Source organism: Rosa chinensis, chromosome 4, assembly GCF_002994745.2.
Source record: "Rosa chinensis cultivar Old Blush chromosome 4, RchiOBHm-V2, whole genome shotgun sequence".
Taxonomy (NCBI): domain Eukaryota; kingdom Viridiplantae; phylum Streptophyta; class Magnoliopsida; order Rosales; family Rosaceae; genus Rosa; species Rosa chinensis.
The window spans coordinates 41,065,742-41,081,402 of record NC_037091.1 but is presented as its reverse complement, the minus strand read 5'-3'; the positions used below and the strand labels follow the sequence as shown (position 1 = coordinate 41,081,402).

General features: G+C 41.1%; 3 protein-coding genes across 6 annotated transcripts; 2 read left to right on the top strand and 1 right to left on the bottom strand.

Annotated features, from left to right (window-relative positions):
• The first annotated feature begins 37 nt into the window (after positions 1–37).
• Positions 38–2,150, top strand: LOC112201166. Its single transcript, XM_024342192.2, has one exon. It carries the CDS (start codon positions 531–533, stop codon positions 1,545–1,547), a length of 1,017 nt encoding a protein of 338 aa, XP_024197960.1. The 5' UTR covers positions 38–530; the 3' UTR covers positions 1,548–2,150.
• Positions 2,151–2,313: 163 nt separating this feature from the next.
• Positions 2,314–2,965, bottom strand: LOC112201167 (ferredoxin C 1, chloroplastic). The gene has a single exon (XM_024342194.2). The coding sequence runs from the start codon at positions 2,895–2,897 to the stop codon at positions 2,445–2,447; it is 453 nt and encodes a 150-aa protein (XP_024197962.1). The 5' UTR covers positions 2,898–2,965; the 3' UTR covers positions 2,314–2,444.
• Positions 2,966–3,698: 733 nt separating this feature from the next.
• LOC112200777 (cysteine synthase) lies at positions 3,699–14,619 on the top strand. 4 transcript variants are annotated; one of them, XM_040517348.1, is made up of 11 exons: positions 3,699–3,961; positions 4,257–4,310; positions 4,397–4,506; positions 4,626–4,683; positions 5,085–5,348; positions 5,449–5,586; positions 5,722–5,773; positions 6,504–6,583; positions 13,586–13,645; positions 13,786–13,866; positions 14,287–14,379. In XM_040517348.1, exons 2-11 carry the CDS (start codon positions 4,269–4,271, stop codon positions 14,377–14,379), a joined length of 978 nt encoding a protein of 325 aa, XP_040373282.1. In that variant the 5' UTR covers positions 3,699–3,961; positions 4,257–4,268. The 4 variants fall into 4 exon arrangements, with proteins under 4 accessions (XP_040373282.1, XP_024197563.1, XP_040373283.1 ...); XM_024341795.2 differs by having other exon boundaries at positions 3,701–3,889; XM_040517349.1 differs by lacking the exon at positions 3,699–3,961 and adding an exon at positions 3,978–4,043.
• The last annotated feature ends 1,042 nt before the right edge of the window (positions 14,620–15,661 follow it).

Below are 15,661 nucleotides of genomic sequence, written 5' to 3'. Positions count from 1 at the left end.
TCATTAACTCTTCTTCATTCTCCAATCTCCAATATAAGAGGAGAGAGAAGGTATCGATTCTACCTTTTCCTACTTCGCCTGGAACGCTGTGGCCTCAAATTTGATTTTCCTCTTCCAAATTATAAAATAAAATGATACCGTTATCTCTAGTAAGGAAACTCTCGTGTCATTTTATAAGAAAGGACCAAAAGAAGAACCGATTTCGTTTTCATGAACGTGTCCGACGAAGCCCATAACCAAGGGTCCTCTTTTTACTTGTTATGCGACTATCCTTCTTAAGTTTCCGGTTCGAACGGAAAATGGCCTAGACTCCCATGACAATCGATCGCGACTTTGCCCATGCCACGAACCCAACACACGTGAAGAGCCAGTTTATCATCTCAAGAGAGAGACAGTCAAATGGGTTCGAGGCATTCTCGACCCGGTGTATCGTAAGACAAGGTACAGCAATTGATGCAGACCCGCTGTTCGATGAAATGCTCCTGTGAACCCTTTCGCTCAACCTTGGTCACAACCCACCTTGCTCGAGAATGTTGTTGAGGAGAGGAATCAAATTCGCTTCGGCAGCGTTTCCATATTTCCTTTCGAAGTCTCCTACTTGTTGCCGCAAAGCCACCACCACGGTTCCCATTTTCGATCATTCGGCATACTACTCTAGTGGCTTTCGCCTCTCTCCTTTGTTCCCCTCCGAACCCAAACCTCAGTCGGATATTTATGATATTGAGCTTGTTGACGATGATGCATGGCGGGTTTCCTCAGGTTTGGCGCTAGCGGATCAGGGGACTGCATTGGGGGAACAAAGTTGCTTATCGGATGAAGCGGTTGATGAACCTGTTGATAGTTGCTCTCTACCTCTTGAGGGTGACCCGGATTTCGATGACATTGACAACATGAGAGTTCGGGGCAAACTGTTCTATAAAATCGACCGCGATTCCAAAGAGTTTGAGGAGTATAGTTTCGACTTCCATCGTAGGAACAAGTCTTCTAAGAAGAAGGATGATCCAAAGGAGAAGAAACAGAAGGTTAGTAGTTTGAGGGAAAGCAAAAGCGACAACCCAATTCCTAAGTTTTCCTCCAGAAGTGAGAAACAGTGTAGAGTTGTTGTGGACAACTCTCGGCTAGGTGAAACGGGCGCTACTTGTGTTGAGAAGAAGAAGCTGAGAACTCCGACTTATAATCAGCTCACTGGTCCTTTCCACGAGCCGTTTTGCCTTGACGTTTACATCTCCAAGGCTTCAGTTCGTGCCTGCATTGTTCACAGGTTCACCAGTAAGGTTGTTGCCGTGGCACATTCCATATCGAAGGACATGAAGTTTGACCTTGGTTCAACTAGGAATGCAGCTGCTTGTGCTGCTGTTGGGGAAGTTCTGGCTCAGAGGGCATTGGGAGATGACATCCATGATGTGATTTACACACCAAGGAAAGGGGAAAGGTTGGAGGGCAAGCTTCAAATTGTGGTTCAGTCTCTAATTGATAACGGCATTAATGTGAAGGTGAAGATCAAACAAAGGGCGCGGAAGAGACCAACTTCCTTTTCCACAGCTTAGATACAGGTTGTTTTTGCTATTCTGGTTAAATTTATCTAGTACTAATTAGCGCATCACTCATAGGTTTCATTTGAAACGCGTTGGCATGTTTTTGGTTGCTCATTGCTGGATGTTTTGGAGCTATCATGTTGATGAGTTTGATTCATTTTGACTCATCCGAGTTATATGATGCACAAAGTTTCTCATTTGAAATTACTTCCCATTGTACTAATAAGAGAAGTTATATAAACGCAATGAGCATCTGACGCAAAAGTTTCGGCTTTGTAAGTGTGCCTGCTTTGATAGAAATTAGGATTTAAAGCAGCCACCCTGATGCTGTAGAATACTTTGGTTGTCTTCTACCAAACTCAGGATGAGAGAAGTCATTGTGTGGATTATGGTCACTCAAGGTGGGTTTGGTATCTGATTTGAGAACAAAGATCATACTCTAGCTGAAACAAATTTATGACCATCTTGCAGGTCTCTTGTGGATAGTTGCTAGATTTCTTCTTTGCAATTAATGATTAATGCTCTTTTGCTTTTCTTCCTGCACTGTATATGCTAAATGCATTTTATCATAATGAACCATTGAAATGAAGCTGGAGAAATTACTGCACTTATCCCTTGTTTAGCTAATCTTTTGATCTCTATCTGTGATTGAATTGTATCATTATGTGAATCCCTTGACTTCTGGGGATGCTTTCTCTCCCATGTCACTATAGAAGAAAAGCAGTTAACTTGGGTTAAACTATTAGCCTAGTCAATCATAGGCTCATAGCATTCAAAATAGCACCAGAAAACAAATTCATAAGTAATAAATAAACCAAAGCACATACAACTTCTATTCAACAATCCATAACTCAATACAAAACATGCCTCAATTTCCCGCAACCCCCCACTCCTCAAAACCCAAAATTTCTAGTCATTAGCTGTTGCTAATTGCAGTGAGAGCAGCTCCTCTTCCGGTATGGTCCGAATGTGACAATCTGATTTCGGATACGAAACACAGAGCAATGTATACCCCCTCTCCACCACATCATCACTCAGCATACCTTCACTCTGGTCCACCTCGCCGGCAAGAAGCTTAGCCGGGCAAGTCATGCACACCCCAAGCTTGCAGTCGTGCGGCGCAGACAATCCAGACTCCAATGCCTTTTCTAGTATGGTCTCATCTGGCTCCACCTCAAGTTCAGTGGACTTGCCCTCGTGCTCCACCACAACCTTGTACGACCGGACCACATTGGACTGCCGCCGTGTACGGTGCCGTGCTGGCCGGAAACTGAGCTGAAAAGGAGAGGGCAGTTGGATCGTGTGTGGCTGTTTTGGGTTGAGAGTGAAACAAGGAGATGGAGTGAAGTGAAGGGTTGCCATTAATTTTCTGAGGTGGGAAATGAGAGACACTTTTTGTGGCAGTGCCACTGTGTTTATTGCTTATGGTGCTCGGCAGTTAGGATAGGATAAGGTTTTGTAAACACCCCAAAAAAAAAACAAAAAAAGAGTTCTAAGAATCTCTCTGGCGGCCGTGTGGACCCTATCTAAGCGTTACAGAGTGGTTAGCCGCCTAGACTAGTCAAGAAAGCGCCTAAACATGTCACATTTAAGAAATATGTTCATAATAATTTTTATTGGATCAAATACTTTAAAACTATTTTTTTTTTTTGGAGAATAACTAATTTTTGGTTTGTTATTTAAGTACTTATAGTATATTTAACTTTTTCTTCATATTTTTAATCAATTATTACGGGTTACAGTTTTTTGTTTTAATGAGACACTTATTTATATGTTTTATAATAAAATAAATATCCGTCTAAACGCTCGCTTAATCTCCGCTGAGTGCCAAATACTATTTGGTCTGGTGGCATAAGTCTGCTCTTCATTAGTGGGAGATTGTGGATTCGATTCACGAAAGACTAGTTGTTATATTTCTCAGTTGTTGATGTAATACTAAAAAATAAAAAAAAACATCTCCACCTAAGCAATTAGGCGCTCGATCCCTCTCCATCTCGCGGCAACTGTCTAGTGATTTTTTAAAACATTACAAAATAGTAGAGTAAGCAATTGCATTGCAAATTTGCAACACGGGTTTGATTGGGAAAGAGCGGATATGGGCTAAAGATGGGAACTTTGTGATCAAATCCCAACTTACATACCATGTTTGCCCAAAAAATGTAACAGTAACCTCAAAACAGGGCAGGTTCAACGATACCCAAAATTCCAAAAACAGAAAAAGTGTACTGTAATTATGACGTCAGATTTTCAGAGCCTCTATCTATAGCTGGGTTGGTGGCTCCACTGGCTGATCATCTTAACGGGGTTCGTGGTGTCAGCTGCTGTAACCAAGAGATTGTCTGTCAGTGTCAAAGGTGATATCTTTTTGCTTAGTTCTTAAGTCCCACTTAGTTGTTAATCAAATCTGTAGAGCTCTCCTGGTTTCAGTAATCTCCTTCAAAGTTTATATATTTCTGGGTTTTGCATGGATTAAATTTACTGATCCTGATCACTAATCAAATAACAAATGTAATAAAAGAAATGAAATTGAAGAGAATATTGGTTAATCTCTTATTCCACTTTGTTTTTCCCCTATCTGTCAAAAAAGTAAAACCCATTAATTATGTTAAAACCATTTTTTTTCAAACAATGAGATCTTTTCAATTTTTTGTTGAAGAAATGAGGTTTCTTGTAATATTGGTTATGAGTTAATGAGTGTGTGTTTCTGTGTTTTGGTTGCAGTAATTTGGAAAAATGGCAGTGGAGAAGGCTGGTATAGCTAAAGATGTTACTGAAGTATGTTCCTGCTGGTTTTGTGTAACTTGTATCTGTGTTGAGTGGTTTGGTTATGATGCTCATAAGTTTTGTGTAATTGTGTTTAGTTGATTGGGAAAACCCCATTGGTGTATCTGAACCATATTGTGGAGGGTTGTGTTGCTCGTATCGCTGCCAAATTGGAAATGATGGAGCCCTGCTCTAGTGTAAAAGACAGGTATAGGCCTGCTGTTTTTGCATGTCTTATATATATATATTTTCTATGCTTACTCATTTTTTGGGGTGTGCTTTAGTGATTTGATAAACTATTTCTGACTATGTCGTTGTGTACTGCAGAATTGGTTATAGTATGATTGCAGATGCTGAGGCAAAGGGCCTTATCACACCTGGGCAGGTTAGTGTTTGATAGATATCTGTTGGATGGTAGTGTTATTTTCTTGGAATAATGAGGCAACTGCCTTCTCTGTATTCTCTGCTTGGTTTCTCCTACCATCATGCTTCTATATCAATTACTGATGATGAAAAAGATGTACGTATTCATTAATCACATGATGTTTCGGCTGATAACATGAGGGAGGTGTTATTTGTGAAGAAATTTTGCATGAAAAAGTGTTGAAAATTGCATTAATAAGTCTGAATCTTGAGCAAGTTATGATGTGTTTGTTTCAGCTACATTATGAGCTTGCTAGTGATGCTAGAAATAATGATTTAAGATTGATAGTTGATGGAGATTATGAGCTGACAAATCTTCCTTGATTTTGATTCTGGTTGTTGGTTTGCTCTGTTTTGCTCAAGAGTGTCCTAATTGAGCCAACAAGTGGTAACACTGGCATAGGGCTAGCTTTCATGGCGGCAGCTAAACAGTACAGGCTTATCATTACAATGCCTGCTTCAATGAGTCTTGAAAGAAGAATCATCCTCCGAGCCTTCGGAGCTGAGTTGGTTCTCACAGACCCTGCAAAGGGCATGAAAGGGGCTGTTCAGAAGGCTGAGGAGATATTGGCCAAGACACCTAATGCTTACATGCTCCAGCAGTTTGAGAATCCTGCCAACCCAAAGGTATGTATTCGATCAATTCCAGGGCATATCTATTGCAACTTCCAAAACAGGATGGGGTATCTTGTTCTTGGAAAAATTCATGTGATTTGTGTTCTTGTAGGTACATTATGAAACCACTGGACCGGAGATATGGGAAGGCACTGGAGGGAAAGTAGATGCTTTTGTTTCTGGGATAGGTACAGGTGGAACTATAACTGGTGCAGGAAAATATCTTAAAGAGAAGAACCCTAGTGTAAAGGTTAGCTTACTTTGCAAAGTTAGCAAGTAATTGTGTGAATGAACTTCTTTTGAAGAAGACCAGAACAATAGCTTGTAACTTTCGTACTATGTTGTTGCTCTTTTAATTATTGGTTTTTGCTTCTTTACGTGTTAGCTGTATGGTGTGGAACCAGTTGAGAGTCCAGTCCTAACTGGAGGAAAGCCTGGTGAGCTATATACTCGTTGCTTCTCTGATGTTGTATTCCTTGCATAATCTGGCATCTTGATTCTGTATGCTGCCCCCTTCCCAATGATTTATGACATGTTTCTTTGGCATTGATGCACCAACAAGGATCATTCTGAAAGAACCCTTTTAGCTAGTAGATGATTTGAAGTTCTCTTTCTGGTTATAAGCAGTGATTAACAGACTAAGGAATAAACATAATGATATGCAAGAAGTTAATAAAAGCTTTTCAGTGTAAGTAATAATTTCTGATAGAGACGGGGCTTTCATGGAGTTGTAGCATACATGGGAGTTTCTCAAAGGGATGAGCAGTTACTGCTCTGATAAAAAATCTTCTGCTTAGTTTGTCACTGATACAGTAAATCTTTAGACTTTAGCCTCAAGCTTTTGATTTTAGCTGGCTGCTGATTTATTTAGCACAAATTATTTCTAACCAATGGTCCTTCTAGATTCAAGCTTGGAAACGTGATTTCCCCATACTCTGGAAATAATTTTGATTTTCCTAAAGTGTGTGTATACATTCATAGAGCTTCTTGAATAACTTTAGCTGAGTCGGTGATTATATTGGACATTGAATCTGGATTTCTTATTTTGCATTTTTCTGTTTTTATCTTGTGTGAAAACTCAAATGTTGCTTTACTTAAAATAAAATATGGTAATTCGAAATTTGGTATGCTGCTGATGTCTATCATTATGCTCGTCCTAATGTAAAGGTCCACACAAGATCCAAGGAATAGGTGCTGGTTTTGTCCCAGGTGTCTTGGAAGTCAATATCATTGATGAAGTCATTCAAGTAAGGCTCAAAGGTTTTTCATAGCTCCATGCTTTTAAGTGCATTTCATATATCATTCCCTTTGTTTAAGTATAATGTATTTGAGAGAGATTGATGAGAGAGATGTGTTCTTATTATTGAGAATAGGAGCCCTATATATAGGGATTACAAAGTGCTAGTTCTAATGTTACAAGGAATACCAATCCGTGTAGGATTGGGAAATCTAGAACCTTCTCTCCTATTGCTACTCCTAGTTTGATAAGGCACACTAAATCGATATTCCTTCAACACTCCCCCTTGTGCCGCTTCAAACTTGGTGGTGACGCTTCATCCGTTGCCTCGTTAAAAACCTTGCCAGGTAACAAAAACCCTGTGGGATAAAAATAACCCTGGTCGAAGGACAAAAAGAGCACAACACGTCCTTCACTCTTCGAGATCGAACATGTAGACATCTTAACTCCCCCTGATGTCGATATCTCCCCCTGATTGCTATAATCGTGGGAGTTCGGATAACTTTCTCAATCCGATGCTCTTCACATGTTTCTCGAAGGTGGATTTAGGTAACGACTTAGTGAATAAGTCCGCTACATTATCCTCTGATCGGATTTGATTCACTTCAATCTTTAGGAGTGATTGTTGTCGCTGATTATAAAAGAACTTAGGCGATATATGCTTGGTGTTGTCGCCCTTGATGAAACCTAACTTCATTTGTTCAATACAAGCTGCATTATCCTCATAAATGCATGTAGGTTCATTTGTGGTAGACTTCAAACCACAACTTCCTTGAATGTGTCGAATTACGGACCTTAGCCATACACATTCACGTACAGCTTCATGTAGAGCAATAATCTCTGCATGATTTGAGGAAGTAGCAACAAGGGTCTGTTTTGTAGACCTCCAAGATATCGCAGTGCTTCCCATGGTAAAGACATAACCAGTTTGGGAGCGACCTTTGTGAGGGTCAGAGAGGTACCCTGTATCAGCAAAACCCATCAAGACATCATTGTCGTTTTGATGGAGGGAGATAGGAGAATGCCGGCCACCATGATCGGTGGCGGCGCCGGCGGCGGCAACATGGCCGGCGGCCATTCCATGGACGGGGGCGTTTTGCCTCTTGGGGTCCAATCCCAATTTTCCGTCATTCCTTTTCTCTCTGTAGGGATAGAATAGGCCCATATCAATCGTACCTCTTAGGTATCGAAAGATTGTCTTTATACCAATCCAATGGCGGCGTGTTGGCGCAGAGCTATGTCGAGCTAACAAGTTCACTGCGAATGAGATATCCGGTCTTGTGCATTGAGCTAAGTACAATAATGCGCCTATTGCACTCAAATAGGGCACCTCGGCCTCTAATGGTTCTTCGTCCTCATCCCTTGGACGAAACGGATCTTTTCCGGGCTCAAGACTACGGCCGATCATGGGAGTACTCGTAGGCTTTGCTTTATCTTCATTAAAGCGCCTTAGGATTTTCTGAGTATATGCAGACTGATGGATCAAGATTCCATCACTACGGTGCTCGAGTTCTAAACCGAGACAAAACCGTGTTTTCCCAAGATCTTTCATCTCAAATTCGGATTTCAAGTATTTAGCAGTTACCTTCAACTCATCTAGAGTTCCAATTAGGTTCATGTCATCGACATAAACTGCTACGATTGCAAATCCGGAACTTGTTCTTTTAATGAACACGCATGGGCATATTTCATTGTTAATATATCCCTTCCCAATCAAGTAGTCACTTAGACGGTTATACCACATCCGTCCGGATTGTTTTAATCCATATAGTGAGCGTTTTAATCTTATTGAAAACGCGCTCCGTGGTTTAGAGCCACTTGATTTGGGTAATTGAAGTCCATCTGGAACCTTCATATATATCTCTGAATCTAGATCCCCATAGAGATATGCTGTAACCACATCCATAAGCTGCATGTCAAGTTTTTCGGAAACTACCAAACTGACAAGGTAGCGGAACGTTATAACGTCCATTACGGGAGAATATGTCTCCTCGTAGTCAATTCCAGGGCGTTGTGAGAAACCTTGCGCCACAAGGCGGGCTTTGTATCTAACAACCTCGTTTTTCTCATTACGCTTTCTAACAAAGACCCATTTATGGCCAACAGGCTTTACACTTGGGGGTGTCTGCGTTACAGGCCCAAATACCTGTCTCTTTGTTAGTGAATCCAATTCAACCTGGATTGCATCTTTCCATTTAGGCCAATCCGCTCTTTGTTGACATTCTTCAACAGAGCGAGGTTCGATATCATCATATTCTATAATTCCTTTTGCAATATGATATGCAAATGCATCATCAATCGCCATAGAATTTCTATCCATCATCTCATGTACACTAGTGTAATTTATGGAGATCTCTCTATTCTCTGGAGTTGGTTCTGACATTGGAGCGTCCCCCAATGATGTCTCTTGGACATAACCATAATCCGGAATATTCTCATGAGATGGATTATTTACATCGATGATTAATGGATTATTTTGTGCCGAACTCGCTTTCTTTCTTGGGCGAGAATCCATCGAACCTATGGGCCTCCCGCGCTTCTTGGCGGGAGCCGTGGGCCTAGCCACAACGTCACCATCATTGAGAGATGGGACGTTGGCGCCATGCTCATGCATTCTTGAGTTGGCGTCATGTCCTCTACTTTTAGGGACATCAATCCTTGCAGGCACGTTTGCAGCAGGTATGTGTGATCTCGTCACTTTAGCGATATCAGAAAACGCATCAGGCATCGAATCTGCTACGTTCTGAAGATCGAGAATTCTCCGCACTTCAATTTCTGACTGTGCGGTTCGGGGATCAAGATGAGACAGAGTGGGGACAGACCACGACAATTCCTGTCGTTCCTGTTGAACATTGATGTTCTTATCTCCCCCTAACGACGGGAAGACTGTCTCATCGAAGTGACAATCCGCAAATCTAGCGGTAAAGAGATCACCTGTCAAGGGTTCTATGTAGCGGATAATTGTTGGAGAATCATATCCAACATAAAGGCCTAATCGTCTTTGAGGACCCATTTTGGTGCGCTGTGGCGGCGCAATAGGCACATAGACTGCACACCCAAATATGCGTAAGTGTGAGACATCAGGCTCATACCCAGTAACCATCTGGGACGCAGAGAAGGGTTGAGTGGCAGTGGGCCTCAGACGAATAAGCACAGCTGCATGCAATATTGCATAGCCCCAAGCAGAAATAGGGAGATTGGTGCGCATCACCAATGCTCGAGCAACCATTTGTAGTCGTTTAATGGTGGCTTCTGCGAGACCATTTTGGGTATGAACATGAGGAACAGGATGTTCAACATCAATCCCAATGGACATGCAATAATCATCAAAAGTCTTTGATGTAAACTCCCCAGCATTGTCTAATCTTATAGACTTAATGGGATGATCAGGGTGGTGAGCCCGTAACTTAATTATTTGTGCTAGGAGTTTAGCAAATGCAGCGTTCCTTGTGGACAATAGCATGACATGTGACCAGCGTGTCGATGCATCAACCAACACCATAAAATATCTAAATGGTCCGCATGGTGGTTGAATAGGTCCACAAATATCACCTTGGATTCTTTGCAAGAATGGTATATTTTCTTTGGTGTCCTTTGCATAGGATGGTCTTGATCCTAACTTTGCTAAAGAGCAGGCTTTGCAGAACGAATGATGGGCTTTGGAAACAACCAATGAGGATTTTGGTTGAGCCATGAAGTCACAATGGACTTTAGAAGTCGAAATTTGAGTCAGAGGAGCAGAGGTGGCGTCAAAGCCACCCTTGAGCCGCAGGGGGATGGCGGCGCCGGCTAGTGGTGGCCGGACTTGAAGGGGGAAGGCACCGTGAGGCGCAGGTGCTCCTCCTTGATCCAAATTTCGAGTTTTACTTCCTTTCGTTCTGAAAAAGGGATGTCCGGGTGAAGTCTTTAATATACGGATCATCATGTCACGACCTGGGTGTCCCAAACGGTCGTGCCAAAGCCTATACGTGTCGGAATCCCATAAATCATCTCTCATGACATGGTTGGATTCAATGACTCGAATAGTGGTTGCATACAACCCACTAGAGCGACACATAAGTTTCTCTAATACTCGTTTATGTCCGTAGTCATTAGAGGTGATGCAAAGGAACTCTTGTCCATTCTCACAATGTGTTTCCACATGAAAACCATTGGCTCTTATATCTTTGAAATAATAAAGTTCGAAAAACATGTCTACGACATGAGATAAAATAAATCGATACTTTATTAATAATATCCAATGATGACACCAAAGTTTCGTGACCATAATCTAATCCAATATAAAAATCAAATCGTAGACAAATCGTAGTCACTCTATCCGTTCGGCAATTTCAATTTAGTTGTGACCAGGTAAGGTAAGGCGAGATTTTGGTGGAGCGTTGCTCACTTTTAAAACCGTTCTCTCAGATCAAACCTTGCCTAGACATCACAAGTACTCTTGAGTACGCTTAGAGGGAAAGAGTTAATACAATAAGTCATTTTATTGATATAAGGCATAATTGCCATGACATAATTCTTGGAAAAATAAAAGACTATAAATAAAAATCTGCGGTATTTTGTCTTCATCGCCAGATTTAAAGTCTTTGTGAACTCGAAGTCTTGATCACCATGATGCGACTACCTTTGTAGGTACATTGCAAATTCAGGTCCATTGATCAGACGTTCCATATCAGAAATAGACACCATAAAGAGGATTCTCCCTTGATTGAGGCGCATTGGCGCAATATGCATAGTCCCTAGGACTGGTGGCGTTGGAAAGTGGTGCCCATGGCCAACGTTGGCTCCATGGTTTCCAACCCTATTTCCCTCAAAATCACGCCTCCTACGGTCGTGGGATTGTCGCCTTGAGCGATTACCTTCTTGAGCATTTCGATCGTATGGATCATGACGTCGATGGCGACTTTCTCTAGCCATAGGACGATGCTCTTGATAGCTATCTTGAAGCCTATCAAATCTTCTTTTCACAAGTTCATTGCCATGTCTTTCAGTAGTGACCATAGCTTCAATAAGCTGTTGAAAACTTGTGATTCGCCTTGCATTTACATGAGTCCGGAATAAGTCAGAGGACCTCATAGCATAGACGGGGAAGGTATTGAGGGTTTTCTCAATCAATTGGTCTTCTGTGATTGTTTTTCCACAGAGACGCATCATTGCTTTGATGCTGAGAGCTTCCGAATAAAATTGCATGACAGTGTCAAATTCATAGAAGCGAAGATCGTTCCATTCTGCTTCTGTATTCGGAAGAATGGAGTCACGAACATTGCCATATCGTTCGCGAAGCGCATGCCAAAGCTTTATGGCGCTATCCTCATTTATGAACTCAAACTGGAGGTCACTATCCATGTGACGTTTCATAAAGGCAAGTGCCTTGGAATTATCTTTCTTAGTTTGAGGGTCTAGAGCTGTTTCTATAAGACAAAGCTCTTGGATTGTATGCAATAAATCACGGGCAATGAGGTGGATCTCGACATCAGTGACCCAAATTAAGTACCTTTTGCCTGCATAATCCAATGGAACAAAATCGAGTTTGTTTGTGTTTGACATCCTGAAAGATGAAACAAAAACAAGTTAGTTTCGGAGTCAATGCTTCCACGAAAACTAAATAAGATTTCCGAGCTATGCTACCAAGAAATCGATTTCCAAGAATAATTGGATTAGACCGAAACAATGATGTTTAAATGGTCAAAATCTATGCTCACGAACGCTCTTAGTCCGTAGCTTACGAACGCTCTTAGTTCGTTAAATCGATGCTTACGGACGCTCTTAGTCCGAAGTCTTACGAACACTCTTAGTTCGTTAATTGCGTGAATCCCCACGATTCCGCTTTTCTCAAAAATCGAACCCACGTTATAAGAAAGGTGGGATGTAGAAGAAGGGAGGTTTTCAAGTCCCCGAGAAAAGAAGAAGAAATATAAATTCTGAAATTATAGGAACTTCAAAACTTACTCTTTTGAATACTTACTTGTATTTGGATCACGCGCGTGTCGATGCAGGCGTGATGGAGCGAAGCAATCCGAGTAGATTCTGTTCTGAACAGCTTGTACCTCGATTGGTGTACAGATCTCAATATGACTCCGATAAGGCTGAAATTCGGAGGTTAGATGGAAGAGACAGAGACGAACAACTTTGATGAAGAAAGTTTTTCGATCTGAGCTTCCGAACTAGACGTTTCGAGGCTTGCAAGAAGACGGATGTGCACAGGAACGGGAAAAAGATGCAGTGGGTGTTCGTTGGCTTGTTTGCGCAGCAGGGATGCTTCGGTGGCAGCAGGCTGGAACGCAGGGTTGCAGGGAGGGGGCAGCAGGGGCTGCTGTGCAAGGTTGCAAGCGCACGGGCGCTCGGGCTGCAGCGAAGGCTCGGCTAGCTCGGGCTAGGGGCTGATTTGTGAATGAGTTTTGGTTTTCTGTTTTGTGGTTAGAGTCGTGCTGATAACGTGTTTAAGTATAATGTATTTGAGAGAGATTGATGAGAGAGATGTGTTCTTATTATTGAGAATAGGAGCCCTATATATAGGGATTACAAAGTGCTAGTTCTAATGTTACAAGGAATACCAATCCGTGTAGGATTGGGAAATCTAGAACCTTCTCTCCTATTGCTACTCCTAGTTTGATAAGGCACACTAAATCGATATTCCTTCAACACCCTTGTTATTTTTGTTTTCAATCATTCAAAAAGCAAGAAACATTGTGCCCGATAACCAATAGTTTGTGTGATCTGAGGTAAACATATGCCAATTTTCGTTCTGAATAAACAGCTTCCTTCAAGAAAAAGTGAAAAACAGAGAGGAAAATAGACAGCTTGTGATATTAATACATGCCTAACCACTATTTAATTTAAAAACTGGTAGTACACATCAAAATGCATCAATAGCAGGTTTGAAATACTTTTTCTGACTGCACCACTAGGACAACTCTACATGACCTCGGAAGTTGATCAGGGCATGGTTATCCTTTATATATACACCAAAACTGCTTCAGTGCTTTTCATTTACCAAACTGGACATGTGTTGCAGATATCAAGTGATGAAGCAATTGAAACTGCCAAGCTTCTTGCAACAAAAGAAGGTTTGCTTGTAAGTTCCTGACCTATGAACATTGAAGTCCTTATAGGCCATTGCCATATTTATATATCAGTAGTGTAATTGTATTGCAGCGTTTCTAACTTTCCATTAAACTTTTATTGCACTTACACGAGTGGGGTTATGTGTTCCAGGTGGGAATATCATCTGGTGCTGCTGCCGCTGCTGCAATTAGGATTGCAAAGAGACCAGAGAATGCTGGAAAGCTCATTGTTGTAAGTTGGATTGACCTTATCCTAGCATTTTTCAAATAGGATTATCTAAGCATAATGTTTTTTACAAAATCGAATCCCTGATCACGTCTCCTTGGGGATTACATTGCTTATTACTTTAAGCATTTTTATCAGTAAGTACAGTACTTCATCATTGGCCTGATGGGTCCATTCTCTTCTAGCCCTAGGCCAACAATCAAGTCCTAAAGACCACATTGTAAAGCAATATTGGGCAGGTTGTGGTCTTCGTCGACCCAAGCAATATCAGTCTTGTCAAATTTGAGTTGTCTCTGCGGGACAGACGTAGTGCCCCTTTGTAGTCATAAGCCTAGCTATCCCCCGCTCTGAATATACTCACACGCACCCACACATCAGTGCCTTTTTTGTTTCACTGCTAATTGATTCTACATCAATACATTGTAGGTGGTTTTCCCAAGCTTTGGGGAGAGATATCTCTCCTCTGTGCTGTTTGAGTCGGTGAGACAGGAAGCTGAAAGCATGACCTTTGAGACCTGAGGTGCCCCGTGTTCTGTGGCTACAAATTTTGACCACTGAATCTAAACTGACCCTGCTCCTCAAGTTGAAGGGTTTACCTTTAAATTTGGAAATATTGCATTTGAGCCTCGAGTTGTAACTGGTTTTCCAGGCTTGTTCATTAATTTGACTTGTGAATCTGAAATGATCCCAATTTCTTCAGTGGATGTTGGAAGATCTACACTTCTATGAATAAAAATGAAGTTGATTAGATTTGCAAGAGATCTCACCATGAGCAGTTCAACTTACCCCTTGCAGGCTCTACAGTGAGCCTAGTTGTTAAGAAATTACCGGTTTTCAAATATTTTTGCGGGTAGAATAACTATGTTTCTAGATTTTTAAGTCTTCCCATCTTCTGAAGTTCAGTAAGTTGCATGAAACCTTTTTTTTTTTTTTTTTTTTTTGCTTTTTTCTAAGAAAAGTTTTATGATTAAAAGAGAATATATTCCAGAATTTTGAGCTTTAGTTACGGTTAACATATTGTGGGTTCCAGACTAAGCTCTTGCTTTTTAGCTAAGGAAAATGCTTAAGACACCAAATAGTGATATTAAAATTGATTACCAAATGATGTGGCATACACCACCTCATCAATATCATTCTAGAAAATTCAATGGCATGGATTTATTTTTGAAACACAATGTTTTTGAGAAAATATTATTTTTGTATATATCAAAACCCTAATGTTTTACAAAAATCAAAACAATTCCAAATCCAGTACTATAACAGAGAAATTGTGATGGAGGTATCCAAGTTTTCGTCTCAGGGGCTGACACTTTCGTTTTTCCGTGAAGAATTTATAGTTCTTGGTTGATGTTTAGCTCTTAGAAAACTTGCAATAAGTTGGCTTATTAATGAACTTTGGAGGAAACAGAGGAAGAGATGGAGAAGAAGAGGACAGAGATGTGACTTACAACCAAGGCAAAGAAAGCTTGGCATCTAAATCGGTGGATCATTTCATGAAGAAAAATATAGCATTCTTTTTAGCACTCTTCAATGGCACCAGAAATGGGATCTTGAACACTATTTAACAATTGGGATCAGCAAACAATCAGAGATCAGTTAAACCAAATCGAAGGACGACAACTCTGTGAGTCTCGATGTCCCTAAGAAAGGAACCTGGTAGCACTTGTATTATATAAGTGTTAATGTCTAAGATTGAGCGGTAGCCCAAATCTCGGTTAACGCTGGTCCGGTGGGCGGACCGCTACTTGTTATGTTCTCAGAGTTCCCGCTATCTGCCAAGTAAAATACAAAGGGGCGTCAG